Raw genomic sequence first — 21346 nt, forward strand, 5'->3', positions numbered from 1 at the left:
TTTATAATATTACTAATTAGGTGTAAATGTATTTTCTGTGTGTGTGAGTGTGTGTGTGTGTTAGTAAGTACAAACTAAATATAGATTTAATGTTCAAATAAGTCGTCAACTACATTTAACTGATCCATTTTTGCTTTAAAATTGCTTTAGTACTTAAGCTTTATAATTACAGAACAGTAATTTTCTGTTGTGTGTGTATATATATATATGTTTATAATTTATGAGCTTTAATATTACTAATTAGGTTTAATTTGTGTGTTGTTAGTCATTTTAGTGCTTAACAAACATATAATAGGTAGTTGTTTGGTTAGTTTTACATCTGTGACTAGATGTTTCTAAACGATTCAGTTGTATTGAACAAACTGTCTGAATGAATGACTCAATGAATCACTCGTTGAGACCAAGTTAATTGATTAAAACTGAAGGTCAGTATTTTGTTCATTCCTTCGGCTTTGTCCCTTTATTCATCAGGGGTCACCACAGCAGAATGATCCGCCAATTATTCCAGCATGTTTTACAGAGCAAATGCGCTTATAGCTGCAACCCAGTACTGGGAAACACTCACACACTACAGCCAATTTAGTTTATTCAATTCACCAATTATTTATCTTTTTATAAGTTACTATTTTACTTTCACGTGTGTTGTTTGTGTATTGTATTTTCTTGTTAGTTGTGTTGTAAATGTTTGTTTGACCATTTTTGTGTTTCTTTTTTTGAAAGAGTTAATTCTTTGTTATTGAGACATTTGACAGATTAAAATTACCACACAGCAGCAGATACATCTCAATCTTTATTTAACAAAACCCTAATAAACAAAAATTCAACATCACAAGTGTGTTTCTTCAGATTTGGTCTAATATCCATGTCAAAACTCGTGTCGGTGTCTTTCAACAGGATCAAGTCTTTGAAAATGAGGAGAGGCCGAGCGGGACTTTCATCTTCATATGGCAAGGACGCTCCTCATTTCTCCAGCGGAGCATAATTAAGCAACTTCTCAATTAGATCCACATGGGACAGAAGCATCCGACGGCAGCAGTATCTCTTCAAGCCCAGAGCATCAAGAGCATCACTGTGAACAAAACAGTAAGATTCAGAGCAATGCTAATGCTATCACATGAAGAGTAAAGACTCACACACACCAGGATGCTTATCGCACCCACGATTTTCACCAACGATGAGCAGAGTGAATGCGCAAAATCACCCCCTGACATTAGATGGTGCTTAAAGGTCCTGTGAAGTGCTTTGAAATGTGCATTGTTTTATTCGATGCGTCTCATTTTAGAGGCTGCATCCTCCGAAGGATGCATTCGAAGGGCGCTGCATCATCGTGGCGAAACGAGGGCTGTCGCATTTCAAAAAATAATTCAAAGGCTCCTTCAAATGGAGCCTTAAATTGCCTCCTTCGTTTCCCAGGTAATGAAGAACACAACCGGTAGACCTTTCACGGCCTCGAACATCCCAAAATGCATTGCGCTAATAACTGCAGGACGTTTTTTTAAAGAAACCTCTGGATTAAATGTATGAATTAGGTTTCATTTTACTCTAAAGACATATCTAAACACATGTTAAAAAACAAAAAGAGTGTGACAAGTCTTACTAAAAAGTGATTTTATAGATAGTTTACATCAGGGGTCACCAATCTCGATCCTAGAGGGCTAGTGTTTAGGCAGGGTTTAGCTCCAACTTGCCTCAACACACCTGCCTGGGTGTTTCAAGTATACCTAGTAAGACCTTGATTAGCTTGTTCAGGTGTGTTTGATTAGGGTGGGAGCTAAAATCTGCAGGACACCGGCCCTCCAGGAACAAGTTTGGTGACCCCTGGTTTACATGTTTACGTGTACATGTATGGATAAAAAGAAATATATTTCGAGCTTCTGTAAACCTTGCTTTGCCTTCAGACCGCTTAAAATTTATTTTAAAAATCACAGATACAGGGACACTGGAGTGTTTTAAAGCCGTTCAGTTTTAAAGATCAGTCGATTCATCAGTGGATCGATCGTATGTCAGTTTATAAACAGACTAGCTGATCTTTGCGGCTTTAAAACACCCCAGTGTCCCTGTATCTGTGGTTACACTCATTAAATAGTGGTGAGTTTGGTGAACTGATGACCTTTACGGCCAATCACAGTCATTTCTGTTGAGCATGTGAAGACAATGGCATCAGCGCTGTTTAAGAACAAATGTTCAAATGCTCAAATGTTAGCGGAAAAGGACGTTTTTAAAATTCCAGTATCGTGACAACAGTAATAACAAGGCACTTTTCTTGGTGCCTGTATGACCAAAGATATATTTTAAGTAGTGCTGGGGAAAAATTAATCGCATCTAAAATAAAAGTTTGTTTTGACATGATATGTATGCGTATTGATTTATTTATATATATATATATATATATATATATATATATATATATATATATATATATATATATATAAATAAATAAATAAACACACACACACATGCATGCATACATTTGAGGCAATTATTATTTATATTTCCATATAAAGTATACATGTATATGATGTAAATAATAAATAATCTTAAATATCTATGCAAAATCTTTGTTTTTATGCACGTGTGTGTGTGTGTATATAGTATATATACATAATAAATAAACACATACATAATAAATATATATAATACATATCTTATGTTAAAACAAACTTTTATTTTGGATGCGACTAAGCACGATTAATCTTTAACTTTAAGTAGTTTGTGCGATATAAGAGATGGAGATTCAGGTTCATAGTAAATCTGTTTAAATTCGGTTTGGCTTGACGCCTGTACATAAGGCCAATGCTAGACCTATTTTGTTAATAATAATATTAATCTGTATAATAATATTAATCACACTAATCCATCAAATCCATGCTGTCGGTTAACCGGTCTGCATGAGCATCCCAAACACAATATTTAGGACTAGTAAAGAAGACCGAAGTACTTCTTTAAAGACAAAAAAAACTAATTTAGGACACATTTTAGTTTCAGAAACGTACCCTTCTGTATACTCCGCTTGAAGGAGACCCAAATACGCCTCCCATTTGTTCCCAACAATTTTCCCACAAGTGAAGCAGCGAACAGGGATGATCATGATGAAGGACGAGACACCTGTAATGAAGAAAATGTAAAGGTTTATTAAATAACACACTTTTTAAATCATCGTCAAAAGAATTCAAAGAGGATATAAAAATTCTGATTTCAACTGTGTATATACAGATGGAGTCAGAATTATTAGCCCCCAATCCCCCTTAATTTTTTTTTTCTTTTTAAATATTTCCCGAATTACGTTTAGCAGCAAGAAATTTTCACAGTATGTCTGATAATATTTTTTCTTCTGGAGAAAGTTTTATTTTGGCTAAAGTAAAAGAAGTTTTAAATTTTTTTTTTCATTATTTTAATGTCAATATTATTAGCCCCTTTAAGCTCTATATTTTTTTCGATAGTCTACAGAACAAACCATCATTATACAATAACTTGCCTAATTACCCTAACCTGCCTAGTTAACCTAGTTAAGCCTTTAAATGTCACTTTAAGCTGTATAGAAGTGTCTTGAAAAATATCTAGTCAAATATTATTTACTGTCATCATGACAAAGATAAAATAAATCAGTTATTAGAAATGAGTTATTAAAACTATTATGTTTAGAAATGTGTTGAAAAAAATCTCTTAGTTAAACAGAAATTGGGAAAAAAATAAACAGGGGGGGGGGTGGCTAATAATATATATATATATTATTCACCAAGAATTGGTTAAAATGATCAAATGTACATTTAAAATGTTACGATTTTCAGATTAATGTCCAGTGTTGGGGGTAACACAGTACAAATAATATTTAATAATATGACTTTTCTAAGTAACAAGTAAAGTAACGGTTTACTTTACAAAAGCAATAACTGATTTAATTTTTAGTTTAGTTAATTCGCTTAAAAATGCTGAAATAAAATGATCGTAGTCACGTTGAATCCCACACGCAATGAGAGAATGCAGGAACAGACTGAAAGCTTACATTTCTGCGGTAGAAAATTCTCATTATTTTCAACTCATGGAAGAAAAGGAAAAGAGGATTATCTGAATAAACAGTGATTTTACTTTTTAATAAGACAAAAAGTACAAAAGTAGCAAACGCATTGCTTTAAACTGTCATTAATCTGTATATAGGCCATTTAGAGTTCTGAGGTCTGGAAGTTCTCAGATAACATTATTCTACATTCATTTTTTGATGTATTGTTTTTTTTTTTTTTAAAGATAATTAAAGGATATACAGTGGGTTGTTCATTGCAGAGCTCCTCTATTTAAAAAAGGTTCTAAAAGAGATCAAGTCTCAGCCAGGTCAGAAAAAGTAACGTAACAAATTACTTGCCATGAAAAGTAACTAAGTAACTCAATTAGTTACTTTTTTGGGAGTAACTCAATATTGTAATACATGACTTTCTGAAGTAACTTTCCCCAACACTGGTAATGACGCTGAAAAAAAATCTACTTTTCGTGTCAGTATTAAATAACATTTTAAAGTACATTTAAATAGAAAAGAGTTATTTTACATTATTCACAATATTACTGTTTTTGTTTGTTTGTTACTCTAATTTAATCAAATAATTTTAGCCTCAGCAAGCATTGGAAACTTCTTGAAATTTATTTTAAACCTTAAACCAGATTAAGGAAGTCAAATTATTAGTTTGTACACTTCAGACTGCATAATAACAAATAAAAGTAACACAAAATTCAATAACTTAATAGATGTTGAAATATAAATGCAACACACACAAGAACGTAATCCCTGAAGCAGCCTAGAAACATACAATACAACATACAATAACACTGATAGTGCGGTTTTGCTCGGGATTATTTCCTTATTTAAGAACTCAGAACTAAACCCTAAATCTTCCACCCTCTTATTTTGATTAAAGATCCAAGTAAAATACAAAACATTACCAAAACAATCTCGCACACTACACACGTTCCTCTTGCGCGGCTTATAACAAATACACTTCCGCGTTGCGTCTTTCTAAAACGCTCGGGCGGAAACAAAGTTATATGAAGCATTGAAAAGCAAGTGTGCAACACGAGTAAACCCCTTTAAAACGTGTGAGGTATAATCTCAAAACAACACATATAACGCTAATAGGAATATTAGAATTGTGTATATCCCAAAACTGACTTGTATTTTAGCTTCCACTTTTACTACACCAGGGTTTTACAAACGTTTTGAACACTTCAAAATAAGGGCGTCTTTTGTAGCTACACTGTGAAAAATGTTAGGTTCCACTCTATCGATTTGTGTTGGGACAGCATGAAGGAATTAAGTTAACTTATTGGTTTGTACAAATTTAAGTGGACTGAACATAAAGCAAATTAAGTTGTCCCCTCAAAAACCTCTAGAATTGGGTTGTCATTCATTCATTCATTCATTTTATTTTCGGCTTAGTCCCTTTATTAATCAGGGGTCGCCACAGCAGAATGAACCGCCAACATATCCAGTATATGTTTTGCACAGCGTATGCCCTTCCAGGTGCAACCCATCACTGGTAAACACCCATACACTCCCATTCACACTCAAACACTACAGACATTTTAGCTTACCCAATTCACCTATAGCGCATGTCTTAAGACTGGGGGAAACTGAAGCACCCGGAGGAAACCCACGCCAACACGGGGAGAACATGCAAACTCCACACAGAAATGCCAACTGGCCCAGCCGAGGCTCGAATCAGAGACCTTCCTGCTGTGAGGCGACAGCGCTGCCCACTGCGCCTCCGCGCCACCCAGAATTGTGTTGTTTTAGCTCATTTTATATAAGTAGTTTGAACAAATGTCATTTTTTTCGAGTGTATGTAGCCTTTGCATGTGTTGTGTGGCTAGACACAAATACTAAACTTATTTTCATGGTTTAATAAAGCAGCTGAATGAGTTAAAATGTCTACTTTAATAAACACTAACAGTTCGTATGGAATGGCTTTAATCGTGTTAGCTTTTCAAAATAGTCCCTACATCCGCTGCGTAAAACATATGCTGGAATAGTTGGTGGTTCATTCCGCCGCGGCGACCCCTGTTTAATAAGGGACTTAGCCGAAAGAAAATGAATGAAATTGGCCGTAGTGTATGTCTGTGAATAAGTGTGTATGGGTGTTTCCCAGTGCTGGGTTGTGTCTGGAAAGGAATCAGCTGTGTAAACATATGCTGGAGTAGTTGACGGTTCATTCAGCTGTGGCGACCTCTGAAATCTGAAGGAAAGTGAAGGAATTAATTTATGCATTCATTAATTTGTTTGTTTATATTTGTTGTTAATATTAGGGTTGTCACTACATGTTTATTTTTTGTATAGTTAATAAGTTAATAAATTAGATTTTTATTTCAATATTATTGAATGTTAACATTGTTTATGCCTAGGATGTTTCTGACTTTATAACAGATAATTTAATGGGCAGCACTGTGGTGCAGTGGGTAGCGCTCTCGCCTAACAGCAAGAAGGTCGCTGTTTCAGCTGAGTCAGTTGGCATTTCTGTGTGGAGTTTGCATGATCTCCCTGTGTTTGCGTGGGTTTCCTCCGGGTGCTCCGGTTTCCCCCACAAGTCCAAAGACATGCGGTACAGGTAAATTGGGTAAGCTAAATTGTCTGTTGTGTATGTGTGTGAATGGAAGTATATGAGTGTTTCCCAGTGATGGGTTGCAGTTGGAAGGGCATCCGCTGCGTAAAACATATGTTGGATAAGTCATTCCCCTGTGGCGACCCAAGATTAATAAAGGGACTAAGCCGAAAAGAAAATGAATGAATGAATGAATGAATGAATGAATGAATGAATGAGTAAAGCAGATAATCTAAGAGAGTAACATTCTGTAAATACTTCAGTTAGTAACACATTATACATATGTGGGTGTGATGTTGGACAATAAACTTAAGCGGGATGTATGGATAAGGAAAAAGTTTCAACAGAGAATGTACTTCTTAAAGTATTTATTATCTTTTAATGTTGACAACACATTCCTGATCATGTTTTATAGTGTATTAATCAAACGTATTGCAACATTTTGTAACCTCTTGGTATGGAAATGCTTCAGAGGCCCAGAAGAGGTTATTGGGGAAGGTGGTAACAAAAGCCAGTAAATTGTTGGGAATAAAATTAAAGAGCATTGACAATATATGCAAAGAAAGAGTATTAAATAAGACTACCTTGATTGTCAATGATGAAAGGCATCCTTTATCATACACCTTCAAATTGTTACCATCAGGTCGTTGATATTGTGTTCCCAGATGTGTAAAGAAAGGCTCTGGAACAGTCTCCCTTTGAACATCAGGATTTCTCCATCCTTGGATGCTTTTAAATCTAACTTAAAGACTTATTTTTACTCCTTTGCCTTTGAGTGACTCATACATGTTATTTTCCTGTCTGTATTTTAGTATATACATATATATTTCCCTTTCTTACATTTTTAATACAAGTTTTATTTTATTTTCTTAAATATTTTATTTCATTGTAAAGCACTTTGGAAAATTGTGCTCTATAAATAAAGTTTGCCTTGCCTCTTCAATGCACAACATAAAATATGATATCTCAAAAAATGGAGTTATCAGTTTTTGCAAAGTCTGGAGTTTTTGACCAGTCTCTATAGACTGGAGTATTATTATATATTTTCGTCTAATATACTGGATTGTGCCACTTTGACATCATTAGACAAGCATCTTTCCTCTTTATTAACTATACCTGCAGATCAACTACTGGCATTTGGCCAGCGGAGAAATTAAAATGGTCGTGCCCAGCTGAGTCTGGTTTCTCTCAAGGTTTTTGTTTTCTTCACTTCGCCAATTGGTGAAGTTTTTCCCTCTCCGCTGTCGCCACTGGCTTGCATGGTTCAGGATCTATAGAGCTGCGCATCGTTGGATTTGCTCTTCAGTGTTTGAACTCTCAGTAGTGATTATTAAACCACACTGAACTGAGCTCAACTGAACTTAAACACTAAAAACTGAACTACACTGTTTCAATTTACTATGACTTTTTATGTGAAGCTGCTTTGACACAATCTACATTGTAAAAGCGCTATACAAATAAAGGTGAATTGAATTGAATTGAATTTGAAGCAACCAATGAAGTAAAAATATCACCACTGTAGGACTTACTTTTATGTTGTTTGTCTTATTTTCTTGGCATCTACATCAGCAATCCATCCAAAACTACTATTTGTGCAGCCTACTTATTCTCCCAAGAGTTTTTCAGTTCTTCTTTACAGGAAGGGTCTCAGTCTACCCCCTTAGTGAACACAAGTACACAGTCTTCAGGTGTTTCTTCATATTTCTAAACTTCCTCTGCATTTCCACCTGCAGCACTGAGACTGAGAATGATTATGTGCCGAATGCTCCCCATCCTGTTCTTATGGACTCATATTTTATTCCATCTGAATTGTACACTATACTGCCATTATATATTACAGGTCTCAGCATTGTGCAGTATACCATTTTCAATGATTGTTGACTTGCTCTCAAATATACCCATGCCGTTTGTCTCTTATTTTCTTAATGTGTGCATAATTTCCATCCATACTCCAAGCATTGACACCTTCTAAATCAGTTTTCTGTTCTGATCTCAAGCCTAGGCAAATACTGTAATCGAGAAAGCAACAATCAGAGGCCTTATTTTTATGATGTCATCATGCAGACTTCTTACAAAGTGTTTTACAGTATTTTAAAATTACAATAATACAAGACACTAAAGTATTTTGATACAAAATATTGAGCCATTTTCATCAACCCCATCAAATACAACGTGCAAAATACTATTTTCTATTTGAAATACGTATTTGAAATACATGTATCATAAATACCGCCCATCCCTGACCACAACCAAAGCTTTCTTGTAACTTAAACTTATTTTAAAAAGTTAATCAACTTATTTTTTAAGTTATACAAAGTTTAACTTAATATTTTTAGTCAGTTTGACTTAATGTAAGTTGAGATGACTAGAAAAGATCATTTGATGCAACAAAATATAAGGTAGTAAGATTTCTTTGCAGGAATGCAGAAGTATTATATATAAAATAATAATAAACTACCAAAATATGGGACAAATATAAGAAAAAAATGTTAAGTTATTAAGCGCTTCCCTCAAAACAAACGCTTGTGAATAATAATAATTAAAAAAAACACAGAGTCTGGGAAAATGTGGTTCATTGTCCTTTAATAAGGTCATCAAGTCACAAGGGAGCCATCTTATTTTATTTCACACAGCAGAAAGGCAGCAGGCGAGTGCAAAAATAAACACATATGGCACAGTAGAGGGAAAGGTAAACTACATTAAATCCAACAAATAAAATCATAATCATCCTTCCTCATCATCAAGACAACCGCCATGTTGCCGCGTCAACATCCTCATCGTCAATATCACAACTAATAAATGGTCTTCTTTCCGTTAAATACAGAGTTCTATTTGAATTATTGCATTATATACGCACTTTAAAGAAAATGTCATTTTCTGTAACAGTATGTTCATCATGTGACTTTGTGAGTGCATATTGTCCGTGTCTGCATGCATTTAGGGAATATTTCTGTCGTGACGAGCCTTCGTCGTAGTGTGTCTGTGAAATTGAAGCTTTTTTAGCCGTCATTTTAATATCTAGCTATGTTGCGTCACACGTCTATTTCCATTGGCCCACTTCCGGAAATCGACAACGTCGTTCCAACAAGAAACTAAGACTTTGAGATGATCGGCTACTACGGTACAAATGTTTTTAGGACTTGTTTTTGGTTTGGAAATGAGGTGATACGAGCAGCTTGTAAACATAAAATATACACCGTAATATTTTTTTACATTTCTACTTTACACATTCTTTCAGCAATACAAGGCTAATTTCAGTTGGAGTAGTTTTTGATTATGAAACCGAATGTTTTTATTTGTAAAGTAGGGGTGTGCGATATGTATTTACTAAATATATAACTGGAAATACATGTAATTTAATTATTTAAAATAACTGGTTTTGTTATAGTAAAAATTCAGTAAATGTTTTTATCGCATTGATTGACTACCAAATAGTTATTGTAGCAAAACTATGATGAAATTGTGGTTACCATGGTTTACCATGTTTTATTTGTAGTATAACCATGGTTAATTTTCATTGTTTATTGTTATTCTCTTTGCAAAAAACGAACAAAGCATGTCTTGTAAGTCCAAAACATTCACTGTGTGATGAATCCTATTAGACTTGAGTCAGAATTGCTTTAGAATTCGTCATGAAAGTGAAAAATGTTGTTGTTTTTAGTTGATTTGATATCTAGATATAGTTAAGCTGTATCAAAGCAAACAAAAACAAAATAAACAAAACAAATCCCGATGCAAATATCTGCCGTGTTTAGTTTCAAAATCTGTTTTTGAACAAATCAGTTGAGTCACTGATTCAACGATTCATTCGTTTATACATGAGTCATTAGTTTCGATCAAAACGTTTGAGTGAATAATTCAACGACTGACTCCTTTTTGCTTTCTCCTGCTGAAAGTTGTATAACTAAACTAGCACAAAAGCACACTCCACTAAATATTCTTTAATAATTGTCATAAAAACATCCTCAAAAAATAAATAAGAATCATTTTAGTCAATATCGCACACCACTAGTATTGTAGAAATCACATTAAACGACTCGCTCAGAAAACTGCTGTCGTGTTAAACTTGAATCGTGCAGCCTTAAATTGTTTTGTCATTGTTTTTGGCAGTTGTGTGACCAAACATTTCTCTATAACTGTATTCATGTGTGTCATAGATGATTTTTATTTATTTAAATTTTTTGAGCAGTGTACCAACAAGCAGAGTGACTAGGATGAAAATGTAAATATGCACGAGCTACAACTGTGTGATATGAAAAAGTGTTTGGCCTAAATCTCTAGCTTGCTTTAATAGCTGGCGGAAATGTCACCACAAGCATTGAAATTAAAGTACAGCATAAAATTATATCGCCTAGTGACTCCCCACCCCTTTTTATATATATAGCTATATATGTATACAGATATAAACTTTAATAGTCTGTGAACTAATCAACCAATATTTTGCAACCAATCACAGGTCTCGGGTCAGTTTTTTTTGGCTAGTAAGATTACGCCGACCAATACGGCGCCAAGGGCGATGACGGCTCCTCCAATCAGGAAAGGCTTCAAACTTTCTAAGGTTTCACAGCAGGATCCTGCGGACTCTGCTGCCCCTTGTTGGTCGGTCGATCCATCTTCTGCTGGTTTTTCGGGATCGGCTGGTTCGGCTGGGACGGGGTCTGGTTTTGCCGGTGGTGGTGCTGCCTCCTTCTTCTCTGCTTTGGAGGCAGACTTCGGCGCTCCTTTGGCTTTTGCTTCCATGTGGGATTGGAGCTGAGGAGTCTAGGAATCTAGTAGGTTTTTCTGGACTTTTTGAAGAGGGGAAACAGTAGAAGAGGGAGACATTTAGATTAAAAACAAAAATTCGTAAAGATTGCAGATTTAAAAAAGAAGTTTCTTGTGCTCACCAAGGCTGTATTTATTTGAATAAAATAAAAAAAAGAGTATTGTGAAATATTATTGCAATTATAGTTGACGATTTTGTATCACAAAACATTTTAAAATGTAATTTATTTGTGTGATGCTACACTGAATTTATTGTAGCACCATTACTCTAATTTTCAGTATTCAGTATACTGTAAACGATCCTCCAGAATCATCAGTTCAAGAAACATTAATTATAATTATCAGCATTGTAATGGCTAATATGGCAACGCAGTGGCACAGTAGTTAGTGCTGACACCTCACACAAGAAAGTCGCTGGTTCGAGCCTCGGCTGGGTCAGTTGGTGTTTCTGTGTGGAGTTTGCATGTTCTCCCTGCGTTCGCGTGGGTTTCCTCCGGGTGCTCCAGTTTCCCCCACAGTCCAAAGGCATGCGGTACAGGTTAATTGGGTAGGCTAAAGTGTCCATAGTGTATGAGTGTGTATGGATGTTTCCCAAAGATGGGTTGCAGCTGGACGGGCATCCGCTGCGTAAAAAACATAAGCTGAATAAATTGGTGGTTCATTCCGCTGTGGCGACCCCAGATTTATAAAGGGACTAAACCGAAAAGAAAATGAAAATGAATGGCTAATATATGGTTGAGCAAACCATCCTCCATTTTTATCCAGAATTGTTTAATAAATAGAAATCCAAAATAACACCATTATGAAAAACACTTTTAATCAAGTTATTGCATTATTATTGCCTATTAAAATACTGTAAAAATATCCATTAATTAGCAGTTTTGTGTACAACAAAATACAAACCTTTATTTATTTTTTTATTTTTATATTTTAGTGGTGGAAACAATATGCCTGGTTGTTACTATTGTTACCTATTGTGTCTACCTGTTCCTTGTTTATTTACTGTTTACTGTTACTATTTACTATTCCTACTTTATTTCTAATAATCATATAGTTTTCACAGGTAATAACATATTTACAGATATTTTTATAGTCTAGTGTTTGTATGTTTGTTACCATATGGCCCGTTTACACTGAGTGGTACAGTATGGTACCACCTTTATCAGGCTTGCATTTCCCCTGTCAAAGGTGTACCAATGGTGGGCGTGGTGTACGACAAAAAAGTTTCAGTCGACGTCTTTCTCGCTCGAGGAAATGTCAAAGTAAAGCTGTAAGGGTCATTCATATATCATATGAGAAGCACCTCTCACAAAACAGATGCTTTATACACATAAATACTCGTGTATAAATATTCATTACTAACCTTTCTATGGACAGGATTTGATTATAACTGCAGATCAATGATAATAATAGCCTACTGTAACGTCTGTGATATATATCAAAACATATATGAACACATACAGCCCCTTACAGTCTCCAATATGTTGCCAATTAAAGAAAAACTACAAACAGCATACATTTAGTCCTTATTTGTGTAAAAAACAACACAAAATATAGCCCACAGTCAGTGCAAACCTCCCATCTGTATCTTTATTCTTCACCTGCACATGTAACCTCTGTTAGAAAGTAACTCCGTCATTCCGAGTTCATAATAGTCCAAATTGTGATGATAATAGCTAAACATGACAGTTTGTTCATCCTTTAGGTTGCTGAAAGAATCATTTGCTCCTTTGTTTTTTCCGGCTTCACCTTTGTTTTTTCACGCGTCACTTTCGCATTTGTCCATTTCTAAAAGGATCAGATGTCAGAAACACTTTAATAATCACACACACGTAATTATCATCAGCTCATGAAGTTCGTTAATTCGAATATTGATGCACAACGAGTGCACACGAGAAAGAGAAACCACTTGCGCTTTAGACAGCCTTGTAAACAACTACGAGGCACAGGGTAAACTCTGCTCTTCTTCTTGGCTTTGTGGCTGTTCATCAAGACGACGACGACAAGATTTGTATATGTATATATTGTTGCGGTGTAATGTCTCGGCTGTGTATTTAAAAATGGTGCTTCCTTTGTTTTCATTCTCCTGCTTGTGTGACGTTTCTCTGTAAACCAATAGTGTTCGGCTACGTGTCTTGCTCTGCTTTTTGTTACCCTTTTGCTGTGCTAGATACCCTTTTGAGAGGGTATCTAAAAGTGGTACAGTACGGTTCACTTTTTGGTAGCTTTTGACAGTGGAAACAGCCATAAAAGCGTACCGAACCATACCGTACTGTACCGTACCACTCAGTGTAAACGGGCCATTAGTTACCTATTGTGTCTACCTGTTCCTTGTTTATTTACTGTTTACTGTTACTATTTTCTATCCCTACTTTATTTCTAATAATCAAAAAATCATCACAGATAATAACAGATCAACAGATATTTTTACAGTTTAGTATGTGCATGTTTGTTACCATAGATACCTATTGTGTCTACCTGTTCCTTGTTTATTTACTTGTTTAATACACTATACTTGTATACTCTTACGAATCACAACTAATTTCCTAATTTATTTACCTTTTTAATATAAAGAATAATTGAACTATGGAGAAGATGTCCTCTAAATTTAAACATTTTGGGTTAGAGGAAAATAACAGTGGTTTCTACCATAAAGCACAAATATTATTTTGATTTATTTTTTTTTTTTATATTAATTAATGTAATAATTAATTCATTAAAAAACAAAATTATGCCCTATGATAGATTTGAACCTTTGACCTTCATAGCAATGACATTATATATGGTGGCCTACTGACTTGCTTGTATCCGACAGCCAAAGGGCAGAATCCATTAGTCGTTCCTTCACTAAAAAGCATGTGCAGCTTTTTTTGTGTGTGTGTGTGTTTGTGTTAGAGCTCTTTTTTTAGCTTATGTGGGGAAAAAAGTGACAAGTAACTCTTAACATCAGTCATGCAGCTTTACATGCGTAAACCATCCGCACTCAATAAGCACAAACAACAATGTTTCCGAGGCATTGAACATCAGAATGACATGCAGTAGCTCATCCGCAGCATGCTGAAATATCCCTGTGAAGCTGCATGAGTCATACAGGACCAGTTTAGGGAGGGGAACACTGTGCATTAAAAATAAATATTGGGCTAAACCATGCAGAACCATGCAGAAAAGATCAAAATAGGTGCTAGAATAGGGTTTCCAGAGCATCTGATAGATGTGGTGATGCAGTTATAATGGCTGTACAGGCCACAAGAGCGCAACACATTTTCTCAGTACTGATGGAGATACATAACCTCAGAAAGATCAAGATGGAGGGAACGTACCTTCACTGTGTCGTCTTGCAGTCTTTCCTCAGCTCTTCCTCTTTTCAGAGACGGAGGATGACAAAGCGAGGGATTTGCTCTGCAGGAAGGCCTGAATCCGTCCTCAAGGAGAGCAGAATGAAGGAAATGGAGTGATGGAGGACACAGCAGCAGCAGCAGGAGGAGGAGGAGGAGAGGAGCTGGGACGTACCACTCCATCTGAGAGAACAGGGGGATGCGGTGAAGCTGGGGTGTGTGTGTATGTGCTTTCGTTCTCCTCAAACTGATGTTTTATGTCATCCTTTATTAGCAACATCATATGAGTGCTGCAGTCTAAAGTGACAGCAGCCAGTTATTTTCCGGGGGCGATCATTCCTTTTTTATTTAAATGACGTGTGTGGCTTTTTTTAGGTGCAAGAACAGGTTTTACCTGACCAGAAATGTGCTACAAGATCAGTTGCATTGTAATGCAAATCAAGATGCATTACGTCAAATTCCCACACATGTGAACCAAATAAGATCCTGCTCTTAATCAGTGCATTTATATTTAATGCAGTTATATTAAATACTATGATATTCATATTGATTAATCTGTTTGTTCCCTGTCTGTCTGTCCATCTATCTATCCGTCAGTCCGTTTGTCTATCTATCTATCTATCTATCTATCTATCTATCTATCTATCTATCTATCTATCTATCTATCTATCTATCTATCTATCTATCTATCTATCTATCTTTCTATCTATCTATCTATCTATCTATCTATCTATCTATCTATCTATCTATCTATAAGCTAAATGTGTTTATTGATTAATTGATTATCTATCTCTTTATAATTCCATCTATCTATCTCTTTATAATTCTATCCATCCATCCATCCATCCCATCTATCTATCTATCTATCTATCTATCTATCTATCTATCTATCTATCTATCTATCTATCTATCTATCTATCTATCTATCTATCTATCTATCTATCTATCTATCTATCTATCTATCTATCTATCTATCTATCTATCTGTCACTTTTTAATTCTATCTATCTATCTATCTATCTATCTATCTATCTATCTATCTATCTATCTATCTATCTATCTATCTATCTATCTATCTATCTATCTATCTATCTATCTATCTATCTATCTATCTATCTATCTATCTGTCACTTTTTAATTCTATCTATCTATCTATCTATCTATCTATCTATCTATCTATCTATCTATCTATCTATCTATCTATCTATCTATCTATCTATCTATCTATCTATCTATCTATCTATCTATCTATCTATCTATCAGCTAAATGTGTTTATTGATTAATTGATTAGCTCTGCTCAAATTGGCACTCCCTGCTCATTACAAAGGCTTAAGAAATTCAGGAAATGACGTCGCTCCACGCCCAGCACTCTCTGTGTTTCGGAGTCTCCTCTGTATTCACTAAGCTCGTCCCAGCAGTGAGAGAGCCAGTGGTTCCTAAGCAGCGGAAAATTGCAGCGTCGTACGTCAGTAGCGCAGCGCCTCTCACGGCAACCAATGGATGACGTGCGATACGCCAGGAGCGCAGGCGCGATTCGAAATGCGCGTTCAACCCGCGCAACTGGAATGGAGAATTGCAACGACGTTTCTCATATGGAAAAACGATCGTAGGGAAAGAAATACAGCAATCAATCTGACTGGGACCTGCTGCTGCTGCGGACAGTGCGGGATTTGTACACGCCGTATGATTTTACCACGCAAAAGGGAATGTCACGACCGGACATGAGGAATAAATGATATATTCGGGTGTACGTCAACGGTTCTTTGCGGTTTAAATGGAATATGGAGCGCCTGCTGACGCGACGCGCGCTTGGAAAGGCGTGAAAAATATCGGTGACGTTACGGCGGATTGTCAATGAAACTGAAGCGGATCAGTGCCGAATAAAAAACACGTTTCTGAAGCACCGGAGCAGCCCGAATAAAACACGTCCCCGCTCATTCATGTGCGTGTGTCAAGGCAAACGGGACGCCGCATTAGCGGGACTGTTGCTGCTGTACTGAGACCTGTGGCTGGGTCGGAACCGTGATCTGGGTCTGTTTTTGCGGTTCCCCGTGCGTGTATTTGCGGATGATGGGAGATTTCAGAGGGTCCATGCAGAAGAAGGTCTCGGGAAGACGCGCTCATACTACAGGTGAGTCTGCACGGGCGACCCGAATGACATTTTACCATGGTAACCGCAGTTTCCGCCTCAAAACCGCGTTAGCGTTAGTTGACACAGTTATGTTATAACGCTGACGGAAAAATAAGGTTGGCTTTGTGTTAATTATTGCGATATCTTGGAGTACATTCAGTACTATTCTATTGTTTGTTGATTTATGCACATATAATGCATTAATTTTGAGGACTTACCAGTTCATTCACACAGAATACTGTGACGTTACGAATGAAAGTGCTAATAATGTCATTATCTGTGAACATGGTAATCATTCTTCACCATGGGATATAACAGAAAATACGTTACTTCTGACAGTACTGAATTACCATTGTTTTATAGTACAATTACCCTGGTGCGGCGATTTACCACAGAGATTTTCAGCGAAGTGCACCGAGTTCCTAATAATGTCATTGTGTGTGAATATGGTAATGTTTTCGTACCATGGGGTATAACAGAAAACACTACTGAACATTACTGACAGCATTGAATCATGTAAGTATCATATGTTTAATAGTACAAATACCCTTGTGCTATCATGGTATCCTTGAAAGCTAGTACTATGGTATTTTTAAAGTACAGTAAGTACTCCGAGTGCCTATGGTAGCCTATGAGAATATTGTAATCGTTTAATAGCATGGTTGTGTATCACCTAGAAAAAAAGGATAAAAAAGTTATGTCAGAGTATTACCATGTTTTCACCCAAATAGCCTACTATGGTACTAAGTTACTGTTATTGGAAGGGCATTGGATTTAGTAGTATATTGGTTTTCAAGCTCTTGAATGAGGATGCTCAGGGTTTTCCGAAGGGAGTGTTAAGGAGTCTTTGGAAATGGTTGGATAAATAGCAGGGAAAATTCAAATAAAAATATGTAGTCTAACTAAACATAGTTATTAAAATGGAAAAATAATTAATCAAATATTTAATCTTAATAAATAAATTAAAAAACACAAACATTAGACATTTGCTAAACAAATACTTAATTTTTTTATTTGATATTTACAGTAATTATAAAACAGTTAATACAAAATGTTTTAAATTAAATAAAAATAAAATATATTTCTTTATATTTTTGATAATTTGATTGAAATTAAAACAGAGGACTAACCAGTCCATTCACACCGAATACTAATACCCTGGTGTGGCAGTTTACCACAGTGATTTTCAGTGAGTTCCTAAGAATGTCACTCTGTGTATATGGTAATTATTCTGTACCATGGGGTATAACAGAAAACACTACTGAACATCACTGACAGTATTGAAGTCATGTAAGTATTATATGTTTTATAGCACAAATACACTTGTCCTGTCATGGTATCCTTAAATGCCAGTACTATGGTGTTTATGTACATTATATCAGAGTATTACCATGTTTTCACGCATATACGTTGGTACTATCATGTTATTGGAAGGACATTGGATTTAGTAGTATATTGGTTTTCAAGCTCTGGGGTGAGGATCCTCAGGGTTTTGCAAAGGGGTGTTAAGAGGTCTTTGGAAATGTTAAAATGGGGAAAAAAATATTAAAATAAATAATCAAATATTTAATCACACTAAAAGCCCACATTATACATCAGATAAACAAAAAAATAAACCTTTGATTTAATAAATCAGATATTTTCAATAATAAAACAATTATGCCATAAATGTTTTAAGTTACATAAAATAATTATTCATAATTTGATTAAAAAATATGCTAAAATAATGTTAAAAATTGTGAAAAATTTAATAAAACAAGTGAGTTAACTTGTTTAACAAATTATATGTTTTCCCAATAATATTTTAGTCTCGTTATAATAATAAATAATCACAGTAGATCACAGTCAATGCTATCTAAACGATTTTAAAACCCTGCTATAGTACATGTATATATTGATCATTAATCAAACTGGTTCCATCATAATGGAACATAATGTTTCGTGCAGAAAAAAGGTTATTTTTAGCACGTTACCAGAGCTTCAGTGTTGCTCTTTGAATACATTTTGAACACTTTGATGAATTTGTTGAATCAATATATTGACGTTTGCAACTGGTGTTTTGGCAGGAGCTCTGGTAGCTGAACAGCAGTCAAACCTTTTGCATTGTGCATGAATAACAGTGTGCATGAAAGGAGTGTTTTGCGTTGCTCCAGGCTTGTGAGCACACCCATCATTTCTGACACATGACCATATGCCAAGAGTACAGTATGCGGTGAGGTAGATTATTATTTTGTTTTTGGTATTCATGTCTCCCTGCCATCAAAGAGTGTCTTTTTCTTAGGACAGAAGTGTTGCCACTCTTTGTCTACAACATACACACACACACACACATGTATGCATGGTTTACAGGGACACTCCATAGGCGTAATTTATATACTGTAAAAACTGCTTATTATATGGCCCTACTAGTGTTGGCATGTTACTGAAATTTCCAATTTCGATATGATACCTTGAAAAATATCGATATTCGATATCATTTTAGATACAATATTACCATTGTATCGAAAATGGTATTGAATATTGATATTTTAAAATTCCTGTATATTAAATTTAAATCCAGGGTGTCCTCGGGGTCTTAAAATGTCTTAAATTTCAAAAGCTAAATTTTAGGCCTTAAAAAGTCTTTAATTCATTGAAATATTGACTTGTAGCTGTTAAATCATTTTAAACGGGTCTTAATTTTCCAATATCCATGTAAAGCTACCCAATCATGCCAACACCTGTATAGAGTATACAGTCACCAGCAATACATCTCCATAAAACTTTTAACAAAACTCTATTTAACAATATGGTTTATCACGATAACATTTTTAAGTTCTTCATGCATTTATAGACCATATGTGGGGAGGACAGGGACCTGGAAAGACTGCTGTACATTTAGTTTATTATAACACGTCTGTTATAACCATTTAGTGTGCGCATGTCATGGTCAGAAGCAGCTTTACAGAAAATAATAGATAAAGCAGATAAAAACATTGATAAGAAAAATTACTTACAATGCAATTTGGAAGCGTTGCAAATGATGGAAGAATAATTTAATGTACCTTAAAGAAAAAAGTTTGGAGTGCACATTTGATGCATTAAAATTAATCTTCCTCTGCTTGTAAACCAAACAAACACTTGCGATTGCGGTAAATGCGATTGGCCAGATTAGCGAGGACCGATCAAGTCATAAAATGTGATCAGCCGATGCCAATCGATCGTAGCATCCTCAATAGTTTAACTTGGTCTAAGAATTTGTTTGATATTTGCACTAGAAATGAGACAAAATATATATATTTTTTTTGCATTGTGATTATTCAATTTATGTACCCGAATACTGTTAGACTCCTCAGAAAACTGTCAAATAGAGCTATTCAAAAATTGTGTTCATATCGCAATATTGATCGCAGAAAAATAAAATCTTGTAATATCAGATTTTTCCAAAATTGTGTAGCCCTAATTAAAAGTATGCAAACGAAGTAAAAAGGGGGAAAAACCTAAATCATATAATACTTATACCAGGTACGTCAGCAGTCCTTGCGTTTAAAAGGCAATGAATTACAAAAAAGAAAAAGAACAAATAGACAAGTGCAATTTCATCTTATTTTCCAAAGGTGTTAAAATCTTACTATTATTAATCTCTTCTGGTGAGAAGAGAGAGTGCGAGAGAGCAAAGCCAGTATCAATTAGGGCTGCACGATATTGGCAAAATTACACATTGCAATATTTTTTTATTCTGCGACATTAACACAATTTCACTAGATGAGTTGAATAACTGTTTGGAAAGAATTGATCATTTTAGATTGATTGCGATTGTTTCTGTAGGGGAGTGCATGAAATATAATAAACAATCTTTAAGCGTAGATAAATTCAATAAAGAAAAATATGCAATTTAAATGGCTTTTTGGTTTTGTTTTATTTTTTCTCAAAAAGTGTCAATGTATTCAGGTATCCAGTAATTGAATAATCAAATGTACAATAATTCTGCATAGTCTTCGTTTTCATAAACAGTTCAGTAAAATTAATCATTATTAATTTTTCAAAGTTACAAACGGTACATTCTTTCAAAACCCTCAGAGTCACAGGCCTCAAAAAAACACTTGTGAAATGATAAATTATAAACCAGGCTCAACACTGCGTATATTCACGATGTGACTATTGCGAATGATCACATTGCCATAACGATGCTGAAATTATATATTGTGCAGCCCTAGTATTGATAATAACCAAAAGCAAGATTTTATCTTTGTCTTTATCTTTTTCAGTACTGATATTTCGATAATTTTGACAAATCTAGACCCTACACTGTAAGAAATGCTGGGTTCCACACAATCGATTTGTGTTGACAAATTAAGTTAACTTATTAGTTTTTACAAATTTAAGTTAATTGAACATAAAATAATCAAGTTGTCCCCCCAAAAAACTCAAGAATTGTGTTTCAGCTCATTTTAATTAAGTAGTTTCAACAAACAGTAAACGTATGAGTGTATCCTTAAACCCTCACAGAAAACTTGCGGCAAAATCTGACAAAAGTTGTCGTTAAGTAGGATTTT

General features: G+C 35.1%; 2 protein-coding genes and 1 long non-coding RNA gene across 5 annotated transcripts in view; 1 reads left to right on the top strand and 2 right to left on the bottom strand.

The window, feature by feature from the left end:
- Positions 1-777: 777 nt before the first annotated feature.
- Positions 778-5012, bottom strand: polr2l (RNA polymerase II, I and III subunit L). Its single transcript, XM_056462700.1, has 3 exons — positions 4930-5012; positions 2994-3105; positions 778-1069 (listed from the first exon to the last, which is right to left on the bottom strand). Exons 2-3 carry the CDS (start codon positions 3086-3088, stop codon positions 961-963), a joined length of 204 nt encoding a protein of 67 aa, XP_056318675.1. The 5' UTR covers positions 3089-3105; positions 4930-5012; the 3' UTR covers positions 778-960.
- Positions 5013-9147: 4135 nt separating this feature from the next.
- On the bottom strand, positions 9148-14898 carry LOC130231668 (uncharacterized). Its single transcript, XR_008838066.1, has 2 exons — positions 14666-14898; positions 9148-11368 (listed from the first exon to the last, which is right to left on the bottom strand). It is a non-coding gene; the product is annotated as an uncharacterized LOC130231668 (long non-coding RNA).
- Positions 14899-16110: 1212 nt separating this feature from the next.
- The window catches only part of dagla (diacylglycerol lipase, alpha), a 107503-nt gene continuing 102267 nt past the window's right edge, over positions 16111-21346 (top strand). For 2 of the 3 annotated variants that reach the window (XR_008838067.1, XM_056461038.1), the window contains exon 1: positions 16111-16811. The gene's annotated coding sequence lies outside the window, so the exon portion shown is untranslated. The remainder of the gene's footprint in view (positions 16812-21346) is intronic. The other variant, XM_056461037.1, reaches the window with a different exon arrangement.

This window comes from Danio aesculapii, chromosome 7 (assembly GCF_903798145.1).
Source record: "Danio aesculapii chromosome 7, fDanAes4.1, whole genome shotgun sequence".
In the NCBI taxonomy this organism is placed as follows: domain Eukaryota; kingdom Metazoa; phylum Chordata; class Actinopteri; order Cypriniformes; family Danionidae; genus Danio; species Danio aesculapii.

Excerpts from the sequence above, each read along its gene's own strand:
- polr2l (XM_056462700.1), bottom strand. The coding sequence starts at position 3,088 with ATGATCATCCCTGTTCGCTGCTTCACTTGTGGGAAAATTGTTGGGAAC. Across the intron at positions 1,070-2,993 it reads CAAGCGGAGTATACAGAAGG|TGATGCTCTTGATGCTCTGG; the intron begins GTACGTTTCTGA and ends TTTTGTTCACAG.